The 16783-nt window shown below is 35.0% G+C and overlaps 2 protein-coding genes across 2 annotated transcripts; both read left to right on the forward strand.

Moving 5' to 3' along the window:
• Positions 1-9486: 9486 nt before the first annotated feature.
• Positions 9487-9894, forward strand: LOC133331910 (uncharacterized). Its single transcript, XM_061540298.1, has one exon. The coding sequence runs from the start codon at positions 9487-9489 to the stop codon at positions 9892-9894; it is 408 nt and encodes a 135-aa protein (XP_061396282.1).
• A 4568-nt stretch (positions 9895-14462) lies between these two features.
• On the forward strand, positions 14463-15149 carry LOC133331920 (uncharacterized). Its single transcript, XM_061540310.1, has one exon. It carries the CDS (start codon positions 14463-14465, stop codon positions 15147-15149), a length of 687 nt encoding a protein of 228 aa, XP_061396294.1.
• Positions 15150-16783: the final 1634 nt, after the last annotated feature.

Here is a 16783-nt window from a genome sequence, read left to right on the forward strand (position 1 = left end):
AAAGAAATCCTTAGCTAATAATGCAAAACCCAGCTAGGGATTTTCTTCCACCATCACAAGCTTCAAGATTTTGGGGGTCTCGATTGGTTCAAGATTTTAAAGTTGAAAAATGTGTCACTGTGTTATATCGGAGACATATTTTATGTCTTTAGTGCAGCAATTACACAAAATCGGTTAAAAATGTGTATGGGAGCTATATCTAAATCTGAACCGATTTTCACGAAACTTAACACGCATCATTCTAGATTCATTTCAGTACGCTATGCTAAATTTCCTGCAAATCGAAAGAAATATTGGGTCTCTAATGCACGATTTTTACAAAACTTAACATACATTACTCTAGACTCAATCCAGTAAACTCTGCAAAATTGCCTGCAAATCGAAAGAAATATAGGGGCTTTAGTGTATCATTTACATTAATTCGGACGAAAATATGTGTGGGAGCTATATCTAAATCTGAACCGATTTCAACAAAACTCAACACACGTCACTCTAAACTCAATTTGGTACGCTACAAATGTTAGTCTCAATCGGATAATTATTAATCATTTTGTTGTGCTATAAGTGTGTTTTAGTTACGTCCTTTTGTTTCAGGAAATATCAGAAAAAGGACTTAACTGACATAAAACCTCTAAAAACCAAAAAAAAAAAAAAAAAAAATTAATAAATAAATACAGTCAAGCCTTGAAAAAAATCCAGCCGTATTCCATTTTTATAGATATTATAACGTTTTTTGCTTCTCCTGTAAAATTAGTAAAAATGTAGTTACGCCCGTTTTCTTTTATGATGACGGTTCAAATACGTTGAACGGTTTAGAAAAAATACAGTTGTGCCAAATTTACTTGTGATACCAATTCGGTTTTTAAATAAAACAATTACAGTTATTTATATATATTTATAATGTTATTATTTATGCCTCTTTATCAACGCTATGGAAAATTAGCCAATTATTTTAGTACAAAAGAGCTATGCATGGCGGCCTTGGCAAAAATTGTTCTTATATTTGTATTATATGAGAGAGACGGTATAAATCAATTTCAAAAATTTACTTACAAACGAAGTTCCCAGAACTTGGAATTTAAAATGTAGCCACTTCTGTTGTCAAATTCGGCTAAAACCTTCAAAATAACGAAAAAAGGTCTGGGCCTATATGTGAAGGTCATTTTTAATCCTTCTGGGGATTATGTAAAAATATGAATATATGAGTTTTACCCCCAAGAATCTGGAGGATACATTAATATGGCTTTCCTTTTGTAACTTATTGAAATAGTAATATCCGACCCTATACAATTTATACATTCTTAAAGAGCGTGAAATTCCATGTCGATATAGTCTATCTGTTGTAATCACGCTATCCTGTTAACGAATTGAAGTAGATCACTAACATTTTGCATGGAATTGCCTGCAGGAAGATCCAATTCCATGATGGTCTATATCGGCCTCTAATTTAATATATCGAATTCACATTGGGTGTCAAATCTACATATCAAAAATGTGTGTGCTTTAGGTAGTCTTGGTTTGTATACCCTTCACCACACTGTGGTACAGGGTATTATGTCTTTGTGTATATGTTTGTAACAGGCAAAAATAATCGAGATAGACCCCATGAGAATATGCATAGAATCACTTTCTGAGTCGATTTGTCCGTATGTCTGTCTGTCCATGTTAAATTGTAAGCAAAGTCCGAATCGGATGCAATTTGGCACAGCTAATTTGTTTGGCCCAAGGACGAACCCTATTGAAATGGGGAAAAATCGGTTCAGAATTAGATATAGCTCTCATACATATTTTCATCCGATTTAATGTAATTGGCCCACCAAATAACCTATATATTTTTTAGATTTGCACGAAATTTGGCATAGCGTACTGAATTGCGTCTATAATAATGTGTGTTAAGTTTCATGAAAATCGGTTGAGATTTTGATATAGCTCCCATATATAGTTTCGACCGATTTTAGGTAATTGGTGCACCAAAGTCCCTGGAAATCTTTTCATTTGCACGAATTTTGGCATAGCATACTGAATTCAGTCTAGAATGATGTATGCAAAGTTTCGTGAAAATCGGTTCAGATTTAGGTATAGCTCCCATATATATTTTCATCCGATTTAGGTAATTGGTGCACCAAAGTCTTTGAAAATCATTCGATTTGCACGAAATTTGTCATAGCGTACTGAATTAAGGCTATAATGACTTGTGCTAAGTTTCGTTAAAAGATCCATAGCTAGGCCGATTGACACAACGTACTGATTTAATATAAATTAGTTTCTGGCAAGTTTCCCTAAATTCGGTTCAGATATAGATATATAACAAAAACGCGTCGTCTGTTAGGATACATATGTAGAATATACCCAAAGTGGTGAAGGGTATCTTATAGTCGGCCCAGTCCAACTTTATTTCTTTCCTTACTGTTTTTTTTTTTTTTTTTGGTTTTTTTAGTTTATCATTGATTGATTATCACTTTTTAGATTACAGATGTTGCTTAAGCAAATAGCACTACTGGAAGTAATCAATACTGGACTTGGGTTGGAAACTTCGTTTCACGCAACTGTCAGTATATCTGTGGGTATAAAAGTTCGCTCCGGCAGAACTCAGCGCCATTTTAATTATTTTTTCAAATGACTCCCATTTAAAAATTGTTTGTCTATATACTACGAGTAACAGCTACAAAAATTCCCATTAAAATTCTTGATATCCAATCAAAACTATTTTAAAACATTGCATACTATTTAAAAACATCGATACAAATCTTCGATTCTTGTATAATTTTAGAGTTCGTGTCTTAAGTCTTTTGTTTATATATATATATATATATATATATATATCAAATACACGTTTACTGTCATAAATACTGCTTTAAATTGAATTTTTATAATTCCAGTTTAGCGTAATCAAAATTATATTACCAGTTCATTAACTAAATAAAATATATTTCAACAATATCGTTTAATTTGAAAATTTTTATTACTCAAGAAGTAATCAAATGAAATATTTCATCTATCTATATATATATATAAAAATGAATTACTGTTCGTTAGTCTCGCTAAAACTCGAGAACGGCTGAACGGATTTTTCTTGTCATAGTCTTGAAATGTTCGTGGAGCTCCAGGGAAGGTTTAAAAGGTGAGAACAAATGCAAATCGAAAACCGCGAAAAATCTGCAAAAAATTATTATGACGCATATTTGCATTTCCACGAATTTTGTATCGAGCTATTTTGATTGCACCACGTCGTAGTTGGTATTTTGAGTTATTTTGAGCGAAAATTGGTAGTGTATAATTCCTTTAAGCCTACATTTGTCAATTATTGAAAATTTTCAAAATATTTTTGGGACAATACCTTTTTTTGGGACAATACAAACAGTAATTGAGAAGTATATCATTGAATGTACACACGACCATAGTATGTACACGTTTTCCATAGAATGCACGTATATTTGGGACTAATGCAAGGATGGAAAATCAGAAGACGAGTTCGAGTTCGTGGTCATTCTGGGTATTCGGATCCTAAGATTTATGCCCTATATTGATTTGTTTGAAAATAATAATTATAGGAACATGTTGTTCCTTAAAGTACCTGAAATGTTGATATGTCACTGGAAATATAAAATCAGGTGATTATATGCCTAATCGTTTTTCAATATCTTAGAACTTATAACCAAAAATGTGTATCACAGAGAAAACCAATATACGAGATATTCAAAAATCTATCATTAGGCTCAGCTGTAAAGAGAACAACTAACAAAAAACCGGCAATATTAGAAAAAATAGCATAATATCTAAAAGCTTCGTCCGATGTTACCTATTCGTATTGAACATGTCAACTACCGATAACACTCAGGTTGGAAAACGGGGGTAAGAACTTCAACATACCGAAAATTGAACGGGAAATAATTATGGCGTCTTTTTAAAACGTTTATCTATAATTCATAATTTCTGGAATGATGTCTTTTATCCACAGGAATCCGTTATTCGTAATTATAGCCAACTCTATGAGAAAATTAGGTCAATGTCTTTATAATACCGAAAATGGGGCGAGACCTGTATGTATTGCTATATCAGAGCGTGGACCTAAATAGAAAAATTTTCGCAAAAATTAATAATATTTGGTACGGACACTTTCTGCTCTATTACAAACAATTCTGTTGAAAACCCCGTTAAAATTGCTCATATTGCGAGGTACCGTTATATGGGAGCTACCCTAAATAGTGAATTAATATTTAACATCTTCAATACCAAATATCCTAGAAGTAGTAGCAATGTATGCCCAAATTTCAGAACACTATCTCAAATCGTGTAGGGTAGCAAATGTATAAAGTTACATGGGCTATCGTTGTTTGAATTATACATAAACAATAGTGCTATGCAAGACAACGTTTGGCGGGCCCGCTAGTATTTTATAATAGTGATAATTAAATACCATAATAATATAATATTACTATCAAAATTATTGGGGGCTACCCCGAAACTTGATAATTTTTGGTATTAAGGTTTGTTTCACAATTATAACCCCAAATACCATTCATTTTGGAATGAGAACGTACCCAATATCCTCAAAATACCGAATAGTACGTACCAAGACGTGGGCAGATCATTTCAATTAGAAATGATCTGTGCACAATTTCTTTTCTTTATAAGGTAGTATTTTTAAGTTTTCGTTTTTAGTAGTTTGAATTTCGCATTACAGATTCCTGTTGAATAAATAACATCTTCTTAAACATTTTATACCCTGCATCACAGCATGAAATTATGTTTTTATCCGATTTTAAGTAAGTGATGCACCAAGGATCAAAAATATGGCCGATAGGTACAAAACGTACTGAAAGTAGTGTAACCTAACCTGTGACAAGTTTCTTTGAAATCGGTTTAGATGTAGCTACCATTTATATTTTGGTCCGATTTTAGTAAATGGTGCCCCAAACTCCTAATTTTTTTCAGATTGACGCGAACTTTTTAAAAAATTGAGTATAGATTGACGTAATTGCTTTTTCTAGAAATGTAGACTTTGTCCATATACTCGATCGACTTCATGTTTATTGGGTTTCAAATAATCAACGAGTGTATGATTGAGATTTGCTTTGAATCGAATTACATGATTTTGTCTAATTCTCTATCTATTCAAATGAATAGGTTATAGAATGACATGTTTATGGATTGATCTAAGTCGGTTAAGATTTGAATATGGATCACATATTTTAGTTCATCCAATTCAATGTCAATGGTTCTTCGAAAATGCGACGAGTGTTAGAATGCATGTGTTGAATATACCCAAAGTGCTGAAGGATACCATTTATATGGCCCGTCCGACTTTACTACTTTCCTTACTGATTTTATTTTAAATTTGAAGTTATATCTCTGTTGGTCTAACTGAACTGTGTTGTATAGCCAACCGTCTGCGATCGATATAGCCATAACTTTATATTTTCTTCTTTTATGTTGTCAATATGGTATAATTCAATATAATTTCTGCGTGTTCGTGTACACAAGTCATGCCAATTCTTATTTGTATAACTAATTGGAAATAATTGATTTGCAAATTTCCACGAAACGAAATTTGAAATAAAGAACTTCCTTCATACAATATCAGCACTTCCCATCAGCAGTGTGATGAAACGAAAATCAAATACATCTGTTTAGTTTCCGATAAGAAACTTCCGCTTTTTATAAGAGCGAAGAAGACAACGAACGAACATGTCATAAATTAATAAAAACTAGTAACAACAAATTAAATCATATATTAAAAATTAACATACATCTTTGAAAACTGTTAATCCATTAATTTTTATGGCTTTGGTTTCATGCGGTCGAAAGACAAAGCGAAGTTGAGTAACTAGTGTTGGACAAAATGTTGAACAGATGTTCATTAGATTGACTAATTATATAAAGTTATATAGTTTTTAAATGATGGAACAACTGAACTAACTCAAAGATACGAGCTATACGGTTATTTTGTGGTCATATTGATATCGAAAATATCTGAATGTGGGAATTAGTTACATAGAAATAAATGATCAAAAGCTGAGGTAGCAGATCGACAGAAAGACCACGGGACAAAATTTGGGTTTTTATACCCTACACAACTATGTTGTCAGGGTATTATAGCTTTGTGCAGCCCCAAATGTTTGTAACGCCGCGAAATATTGGTCCTAGACCCACCTTTAAGTATACCGATCGTCATATCTCGACTAGCTGAGTCGATCTACATATGTGTGTCCGTCCGTCCGTCCGTCCGTCTGTCCATTATAATTTGTAAACACGATACAGGCCACAGTTATGGACCAATCTTCACGAAATTTTGCATGTAGGATGGGTTCTGGCCAATGAAGACCCCTATTGTTTTTGGAAAAGATCGGTTAATATTTAGGGGATGAAATGGACCAAATACTAAATTTTTGTCGGTTTTTCTAGTCGCTCCAGAGGCCGCAATTATGGCCCAAACACCGCGAATTTTTGAATGGAGAAGGGTATCGGGCCAGAGAATAAGCATGCATGTTTTGATAAAGATCGGTCAATATTTAGCGGGTCAAATGGACCCTGACTTTTGTGTGAAAAATGACAAAATTTGTATTCTATGGCATATATATTTACTCCTGGAGGATGTAGACCCCAGGTGTTGATAGCATATCCAAGAGGAGTCGTTGGCCTTTAAATTCATACCAAATATAGTGATGTAACTACTCAGATGTGGGAGTTACAGTCAAATATTTACAGGTGCTTACGTATTCAGATATTATTTAGTAACCCATTACCATATTAGAGGGAGAAATATCGCGCTGATGGCTTTGAAATTTTTCATGAAGTTCCAGTTTTGGTCAAGAACAACGCCTACAATTTTCGGTGATGATCAGATTAAAATTTTGGGATGAAATGGACGGAGAACATAATTTTTGGTGTGTTTTCGAGTAGAGTATAATCCGAAAATCACAACACAACCCACCGTGAAGGTAATCTGGACAAGTAATTAGAAGGACTGTACTGAATATTCGAAAAAAGTAAGGAAGAGGTGTTGTTAACCTCTAATCGGACAAGAGGGGGCAAATATCACGAAATATTACTCAGACTCGGAATAAACATCCTCAGAAAGTTAGAGTTCGTGGTAGTTGTGTAGGGTATCGTATGGTCGGCCCCGTCCGACTATACTGCTCCGCTCACTGGTTATATTCTATATCGGTATATTTAACCCCCTAGCAAATTCTCCCGACCTCGTCATCATATATGGAGACTACGCCAAAAAATGATATGTACAATTGTCCAAAAGCCGGGTTATAACCTAATTTTTTATAGATTTTTTAAATATTTTTTTATAGAAGACTATCAAAGGCGTAGATTTTTTAAATAATTTTTAATAGAAGATTATAAGAGGCATATATTATTTAAATATTTTTTTTATAGAAGACTATTAGAGCCGTAGATTTTTAAATAATATATTTTATCAAAAGATTTTTATACCCTACACAACTACGTTGTCAGGGTATTATAGCTTTGTGCAGCCCCAAAAGTTTGTAACGCCGCGAAATATTGGTCCTAGACCCACCTTTAAGTATACCGTTCGTCGCATCTCGACTAGCTGAGCCGATCTAGACATGTGTGTTCGTCCGTCCGTCCATTATAATTTGTAAACACGATACAGGCCACAGTTGTGGACCAATCTTCACGAAATTTTGCATGTAGGATGGGTTCTGCCCAATGAAGACCCCTATTGTTTTTGGTAAAGATCGCTTAATATTTAGGGGATGAAATGGACCAAATACTTAATTTTTTTCGGTTTTTCTGGTAGCTCCAGAGGCCGCAATTATTGCCCAAACATCTCACATGGAGAAGGGGATCGGGCCAAAGAATAAGCATGCCTGTTTTGATAATGATCGGTCAATTTTTAGCGGGTCAAATGGACCCTAACTTTTGTGCGAAAAATTACAAAATTTGTATTCTATAGCGTATATATTTACCACTGAAGGACATAGACCCGAGAAGTTGATAGTATATCCAAGAGGAGTGGTTGACCTTTAAATTAATACCAATTATATTGTTGTATGTGCTCGGATGTGGGAGTTACACCTAAATATTTACAGGTATCTCCGTATCCGTATATTATTTAGCAACCCATTATCACTCTAGAGCGCGGAACTATAGCGCTGATCGCTTTGAAATGTTCCATAAGGTTCCAGTTATGGTCAAGGACAACGCCTATAATTTTCAGTAATGATCAGATAATAATTTTGGAATTTTTTGTGTTATTTTCGAATCGATCTATAGACCACAAATGAAAGCCGAACATCACAACACAACCCAAGGTGAAAGGAATCTGGACAATAGCTGTACTGAATACTCGTAATATTCGGAAAATATGTCAGTGTGAGGAAGATGTGCTGTTTACCTCTAATCGGGCAAGGGGATGCCAATATCACGAAATATTGCCCAGTCTCCGAATAAATATCCGCAGAAAATTTGAGTTCCTTTGTAGTTGTGTAGGGTATCGTATGGTCGGCCCCGTCCGACTGTACTGCTCCGCTCACTGGTTTTAAATAATTTTTTATAGAAGACTACTGATACAGAGGCGTAGATTTTTTAAATAATTTTTTATAGAAGACTAAATAATTTTAAATAATTTTTTATAGAAGACTACTGATACAGAGACGTAGATTTTTTAAATAAGTTTTTATAGAAGACTAAATAATTTTAAATATTTTTTTATAGAAGACTACTGATACAGAGACGTAGATTTTTTAAATAATTTTTTATAGAAGACTACTGATACAGAGGCGTAGATTTTTTAAATAATTTTTTATAGAAGACTACTGATACAGAGGCGTAGGCGAATTGGGTATAGGTTTATATTTTATTTCCCCATTTTCAGTTATTAATTTGAAAATGAATATCTGAAAATGTTTCAAACTAAATGACAAATTTAATATACTTTTTCACCTACTTATGGCGGAGGTTATAATTATTTTTAATGATTCATTATTAAATACAAATAATTATCTAATTTTATCATCAAATTTGGCTAAATTACGAATGGTCAGTTATCACCTAATATTATCACTTTCATTTATTGAAGTTGAATTTTGTGATAGTTTATAAATTTTGGCATCATTATTTGAAATCTATTAAAAATATTATTGTATCCGGTTTTTCTGTATACTCCCTCCGGCCAGTTTTAATATCATCAAATTCCATAGTTAAAATATTATTCAAATGCATTTATTTATGTTTGTGTTAATTTCAGATATTGTATGCAAAAAAAATTAGCAAAGAATACGAACACAATAACCAGCTACTAACTAAAAATTGTTTTTGGCTACCAGCTGAAGACAATAAGCGTGCAGTGCATTCTTTTGATTTGTTGCGATTTTAAATTGGTTTTAAGAATTATATTTAAGTTAGTGTCGACGTTGTTTGGTTAAGTAGTTTAGATCTAACCGTTCTATTTAGTGGATCGTTAGATATATACATTTCGTAAGGCTAACGATCGCGTCGAATATAATCAATATGAAAGTGTTCACCTGCGTCTTGGTGATGTTTGTCGCCATGGCTGCCTGTACACAGGGCCACTCTATACAGAAACGTTCCTTGGATTTACAAGGCTTGATTCAAACTAAACTCTCGCTGTTGAGTAGTTTAGGTGGAGGCTTGGGCGGTGGCGGAGGTGGTTATGCCAGTGGTGGCGGCTATGCTAGCGGTGGAGGATATGGTGGCGGCTATGGCGGTGGTTATGGTGGCGGTCATGGCGGCGGTTATGGTGGAGGTGCCGGTGGCGCCTCAAAGGTCATAATTGTTGTTGCTGGCGGCAGTGGAGGCGGCTATGGCGGTGGCCATGGAGGCGGCTATGGTGGCGGCTATGGCGGTGGTTACGGAGGCGGCCATGGAGGCGGCTGGAACGGTGGTTGGAATGACTAAATGCTATAGAACAATTTGTTATTATTTGTCAACCAAATCCAATCCAAAAATTAGCTCTTAAGTTCATCGTTAAAAATTTTAAAATAATAAATTCTAATAGTTAACAAAATATCACATTTCGATAAAAGTTGAAAATAGTTTGAATGCGATGAACTCTTTATGTAAATCTTCGTATGGCTACAACAGGATACAGTTTAACTACATGATCTAATATATTAGTTCGATAATGGAAGGTCGATTGAAATGTCCTGGCTCATAGACATTAACAGTTTGCTACTACGCACATACAAACAACCAAAAAATCAAATTTAATTGTCCACTCGATTTCACTCTTAGTGTGAACTCTTACTCTATTTCGAACGTTTTAACTCTCACTCTTTTTCTTTAATAAGCAGTACTCGCGAGCACTCCCAAACAAAATAAAAGAGTGAAGAGTATACTCCTTAAAAAACTCGTACTCTTCTCGTGCTCCCACTCGGGAGTATTTTTCACTCGCGAGTAAAATCGAGCGAATCGGAGCTCTGGTCCTGACACATGATTTGAATAGTCCTTACTTATATAAATATGACAAAAGTTAGATCATTAGATTGTGGATGATGAAAGTTTGCATTTATAATGAAAAACTACTGTTTTATAATCCACATGGCACCATATCAGCAAAAAAGGTCATTTTTAAATTTCTCGTAGACTATCCTTCAAAATACCAAAAATTATGGGGGACATATATGTGGAGACTATGTCTAAGCGTGATATGTACCATCGTAGGTTTTTTTTCAGAAGCGTAGCTTTTTAAATAATTTTTATAGTAGGCTATCAGAGGTATAGATGATTAAAATATTTTTTTATAGAAGACTACCAGAGCGTAGATTTTTAAAATAACATTTTTTTAGGGTTTTTAAGAGGCAAATATTCTTTCAAAAAAAAAAAAAAACAGTAAGGAAAGTAGTAAAGTGGGACTGGGCCGACTATATGATACCCTTCACCACTTTGGGTATATTCTACATATGTATCCTAGCAGACGACGCGTTTTTGTTATATATCTATATCTGAAACGATTTCGGGGAAACTTGCCAGAGAATAATTTATATTACATCAATAGGTTGTGCCAATCGGCCTAGCCATGGATCATTCCACGAAGCTTAGCAACATCATTCTGCACCTAATTCAGTACTCTATGCCAAATTTCGTGCAAATCGAAAGATATATAGGGACTTTGTGTGCATCATTTACCTTAAATCGGACGAAACTACATATGGGAGCTATATCTAAATCTGCACCGATTTTCTCGAAACTTGGCACACATCATTCTGCACTTAATTCAGTACTCTGTGCTAAATTTCGTGCAAATCGAAATATATAGAGGAACTGCGGTGCCCCATTTACCTTAAATCGGACGAAAATATATATGGGAGCTATATCTAAATCTGAACCGATTTTTCTCTATTTCAATAGGGTTCGTCCTTGGGCCAGATAAGTAACTATATCTGCAAATCATCTGAACAGATTTTTCTCTATTTCAATAGGGTTCGTCCTTGGGCCAAATAAGTGACTTGTGCCAAATTTCATCCAAATCGGATCATAAATGCCACCTGTAATTTGTTTACAATTTAACATCTACAGACGGACGGACAGACGGACGGACGGACATGCATAAATCGACTCAGAAAGTGATTCTATGCATATTCTCAAAAGGAACCATGCGTCTATTTCGTTTCCTTTTGCCTGTTTCAAACATATGCCTGTGGTACAGGGTATTATGTCTTTGTAGTATTGTAGTTTTGTTGTACCTGTACCCCACACAAGTATGTTGTCAGGGTATTATAGCTTTGTGCAGCCCCAAATGTTTGTAACGCCGCAAAATATTGATCCTAGACCCACCTTTAAGTATACCGATCGTCATATCTCGACTAGCTGAGTCGATCTAGACATGTGTGTCCGTCCGTCCGTCTGTCCATTATAATTTGTAAACACGATACAGGCCACAGTTATGGACCAATCTTCACGAAATTTTGCACGTAGGATGGGTTCTGGCCAATGAAGACCCCTATTGTTTTTGGGAAAGATCGGTTAATATTTAGGGGATGAAATGGACCAAAAACATTATTTTTGATGGTTTTTCTGGTCGCTCCAGCGGCCGCAATTATGGCCCAAACACCGCGAATTTTTGCATGGAGAAGGGGATCGGGCCAGAGAATAAGCATACATGAAGTATTGATAAAGATCGGTCAATATTTAGCGGGTCAAATGGACCCTGACCTTTGTGTGAAAAAATGACAAAATTTGTATTCTATGGCATATATATTTACTTCTGGAGGATGTAGACCCGAGGAGTTGATAGCATATCCAAGAGGAGTGGTTGGTCTTTAAATTGATACCAAATATAGTGATGTATCTACTCAGATGTGGGAGTTACAGCCAAATATTTACAGGTGCTTACGTATTCAGATATTATTTAGTAACCCATTACCACATTAGAGAGGGAAATATCGCGCTGATGGCTTTGAAATTTTTCATGAAGTTCCAGTTATGGTCAAGAACAACGCCTACAATTTTCGGTGATGATCGGATTAAAATTTTGGGATGAAATGGACCGAAAACTTAATTTTTTGTGTGTTTTCGAGTCGAGTATAATCCGAAAATCACAACACAGCCCACCGTGAAGGTAATCTGGACAAGTAATTAGGAGGACTGTACTGAATATTCGAAAAAATAAGGAAGAGGTGTTGTTGACCTCTAATCGGACAAGAGGGGGCAAATATCACGAACTATTACTCAGACTCGGAATAAACATCCTCAGGAAGTTAGAGTTCGTGGTAGTTGTGTAGGGCATCGTATGGTCGGCCCCGTCCGACTATACTGCTCTGCTCACTGGTTTTATAATAATTTTGTTAGATGACTACCAGAAGCTTAAAGTTAAAACATAATATTATACTGGAGTGTACCAGAGGCGTGGATTTTGAAGTAATATTTTACGGAGACTAAAAGAGGAGTAGATTTCCAAAATAACTTTATAGGAGACTATTAGAGGCGTAGATTTCTAAAATAATTTTTATAGAAGATTATCATATGTTTAGATATGTTAACATTTCAAGGTGTTGTTAACTAGATATTTGGTATTGCAAATGCGGTATATTGGTCTGTTTTGGTGCAGCTTCCATATAAGAGTGCTGCCAAAATTTTGGGTAATTTTCCAACCGAAAGAACTGTAAATTAATATAGAAGACTATCAGAGGCGTAGATTTTTAAAATAATTTTTATAGAAGACTATCAGTGGCGCAAAGTTTTAAAATAATTTTTAAAGAAAGAACTGATTTTTAAAATAATTTTTTAGGAGACTATCAGAGGCGTATATTTTAAAAAATGTTTTTTTTAATTTTTATAGAAATTCTTCAATTTGATGATAAAGTTTTTAAAAATTGCACAGAGATTTCTATTATCCTAGAATATTTGTATTGTAAATGTGGTATATTGGTCCCAGTTTTGGTACAGCTCCCATAAAAAAGTGCCGCCAAAATTTGGGTAATTTTCCAAACGAAAGGGCTGTATTTTAATATTCCAAGTTTTTGGAGGCTGACATACATCTATGCCCATGTTTTAACATTGTCTTCGGTATTTTACATGTTACAGCATTTCAGTGTCTGCAATTCGGTATTAAAACAAAGACAACATTCCAGCCCACAATGCAAATACATGATGCACATTACAAGTCCCGACCGATTACGAGGTTTAAAATGCACACAGCCTGAGGGAGGAAACAAAAAAATTCGGAGGGTTAAATAAACAACCTGTTTGATTTTCATATTAATTATTCTTAAAACAACTTCCGCTAAATTTTACAATGTAAAGTTATATTAACAATAGATCTATAAACAAAATAAACCAGGTTTTTACTTTTTTATATTAATTATTCCAAAAACATCTTCCGCTAAATCTTTACAATGGAATGCTATTTTAACAATAGGTCTATACAATAGGCAAAACTTTGAATATATAGAAGAATTTACTACTAACATCGATTTCAATGCCCAAATGATTATCATCCATAAACTTAATTGGTATTTCATTACTTGTAAAGCTTTGCTAATTTTATTCGTATTCCAATAATAACTAAGTTTGATAAAACACGACCGGTTTCTAATGGCGCGGCTATTATTCTTTGAAAAACGAAGAAGATTTCATTTGTTGAAGAATCTGTTAACAGAACCAATACCAAAAGATGCTGGGTGTGTTTGGTGTGCTTTTCTTTTGTTGGGCCCTATCTGGCAAATTTATGCAAATATACAACACACAACTATGAGCTGAACTGTGAGTGGTAACATAATATTCATGGATTATGGGAACAACAGATACCTTTGCATGTATTAGTTTAATATTCTAAAAGTTTTTTATTTTTTTTTGGTTTCCAAGCCCTTACTAAAGTTCTTGTAGTTGCTGAACTTTTAGTATTCGAATTTTGGTATAAATGACGGCTGATGGTGACACGGTCATTTAGTTGACATCTTGTCGTCGTTCCCTTTATTGGATTACTTAAGTTTGTGGATTTACCGCCGTTTATCGAACCAATCGCCATGAAACCATTCACCTGTGTTGTGGCTCTCCTTGCCCTCTTGGCCTGTGTCCAAGGCCATAATGTCCAAAAACGTTCCATAAGCGAATTGCAAGGTTTGATTAGCTCCAAACTTGGTGGTTTGCTCGGTGGACGTTCCGGTGGCTCTGTCTCAGCTGGCGGTTATTCTGGTGGTCGTGGTGGTGGTTATTCCGGAGGACAAGGCGGTTACAACGCTGGTGGATATTCCGGAGGTTATGGCGGTGGCTCATCTGCTGGCGCTTCCAAAGTTATTGTTGTCCAAGTACAAAATCAGGGAGGTTATGGTGGCGCCCAATCTGGTGGTTATACCGGTGGTTACAGCGGTGGTTACAACGGTGGTTACAACGGTGGTTACAACGGTGGTTATAGCGGCGGTTATAACGGTGGTGCATCTGCTGGCGCTACTAAATATGTTGTTGTACAAAATGCCGGCGGCTACAGTGGCGCCCAATCTGGTGGCTTTAGCCAAGGTGGTTATGGTGGCGTCCAATCTGGCGGCTGGAGCCAAGGTGGTTCCACTGGTGGTTATAACGGTGGTTCATCTGCCGGCGTTACTAAATATGTTGTTGTACAAAGTGCCGGTGCCCAATCTGGTGGCTATAGCCAAGGTGGTTATGGTGGCGCCCAATCTGGTGGCTGGAGCCAAGGTGGATCCGGTGGCTGGTAAAAACCAACATCAAATTTTCGGTGAATAAATAGTGAATGAGAACAAACCACAAACTAGAATAAGTAATTAGTTTAATGAAAAAAAAAACAAAATAAAACAAAATATTTTCTAATGAAAAACATACAAGTTATTGATTTGTTTTTTCTATTAAACAGTTCATCCACTGAAATCGAGTTATGACTAAATTTGTTGTTCAAAATTGTTCACAGAATGTTCGTAATTTTCTGGACGAAAAATGTCTATCAAATGTTTGAGTGGAATACACATTGTGGCATCTCGCTACTACACTGGTGCAGAAATAGTGCCACAAACCACCAAAAATCAATTAAAACGTCACCCGTAATACGGTTCACCATAAAGTTAGCCCTAATTTCCAGCCGAACAGGTTTCAATTCAATAAACCAATCCTTATAATGTCCGAATATGGGACTTATAGCTACATTCTTTCTAGTATATGTCTCACTAAGGATCAGTATTTTGTAAATATCATATATAGCGAACGGAGAATATAGATTCTTCCAAAGATTGATCATCGTAATATTATACCAAACTTAAATATAGTCCAAAAGTAATAGCCTAGACAGAAACAGCCTTAATTTGCATTAACAGCCTTAATTCAAATTAACTTGTACATTATCCTCATTTTTATGTGTTGTTAATGCACAAAATCAAACTGAATTTATACTGAATTAAGTAATTTCAATATGGCAATGCTGTAGAAAATAAATTGAATGTTGTCAAATTTGTTTACGTTTACGAAAATAAAAATTAAAAATAAAGGCAAAATTCAACATTTCTTCAAATTTGGAGCTGTTTCATCTTCATTATAGCTGTTAGTTTTCCTTCCTGCCATGTATCAATTTCAAAAAGATGTAATCCTAAAAAATATTGTAAAGAAATGACAATATTTTCTTCCTACACACAGACAAACAATAGTTTTGAAACAAAAAACTGGTTCATAAATGCAGAAACTTTCGTCTGTCAGGGGTAAATTTTAATTCAAATTAAGAACTTGTTAATGCAAATTAAGGCTGTCGTCTGTCTATGGTATAAGACCCGTCTAGCCGTCTTCTGGTACCTTCCCAAGAAGTGTCAATACGTTGAAAATGTTTGCCTATAATTTATTTGATTTCCTACCAAAAATTATCAATATAGGTTTACTTTTACGGAATAGCTCCAATAGAACACATTTTTCCTCCGATGCTATATCGAGTTCTTCAATTTGACATTTCAGGATATTGGAGAGTAAAACACATTTTGGCGGAAAATTTTCTAGTCCAAGATTTGATATATCCCCTTACATAAAGTTCTCTCTCCATTATAATTTTTATACCCTTCACCACACTGTGGTACAGGGTATTATGTCTTTGTGCATATGTTTGTAACTGGCAAAAATAATCGAGATAGACCCATGGTATCTTTTGAGAATGTACATAGAATCACTTTCTGAGTCGATTTATGCATGTCCGTCCGACTGTCCATCTGTTGGTGTTAAATTGTAAACAAAGTACAGGTCGCATTTAAAATCCAATTTGGATGAAATTTGGCACAGCTCATTTGTTAGGCCCAAGGAGATTTAGATATAGCTCCCATATATATTTTCGTCCGATTTAAGGAAAATGGTGTGCCAAAGT

This window comes from Musca vetustissima, unplaced genomic scaffold (genome assembly GCF_032173495.1).
Source record: "Musca vetustissima isolate MV318-11 ecotype Yass unplaced genomic scaffold, APGP_CSIRO_Mvet_v1 utg19164, whole genome shotgun sequence".
NCBI classification, from domain to species: domain Eukaryota; kingdom Metazoa; phylum Arthropoda; class Insecta; order Diptera; family Muscidae; genus Musca; species Musca vetustissima.

Excerpts from the sequence above, each read along its gene's own strand:
- LOC133331910 (XM_061540298.1), top strand. The coding sequence starts at position 9,487 with ATGAAAGTGTTCACCTGCGTCTTGGTGATGTTTGTCGCCATGGCTGCC.
- LOC133331920 (XM_061540310.1), top strand. The coding sequence starts at position 14,463 with ATGAAACCATTCACCTGTGTTGTGGCTCTCCTTGCCCTCTTGGCCTGT.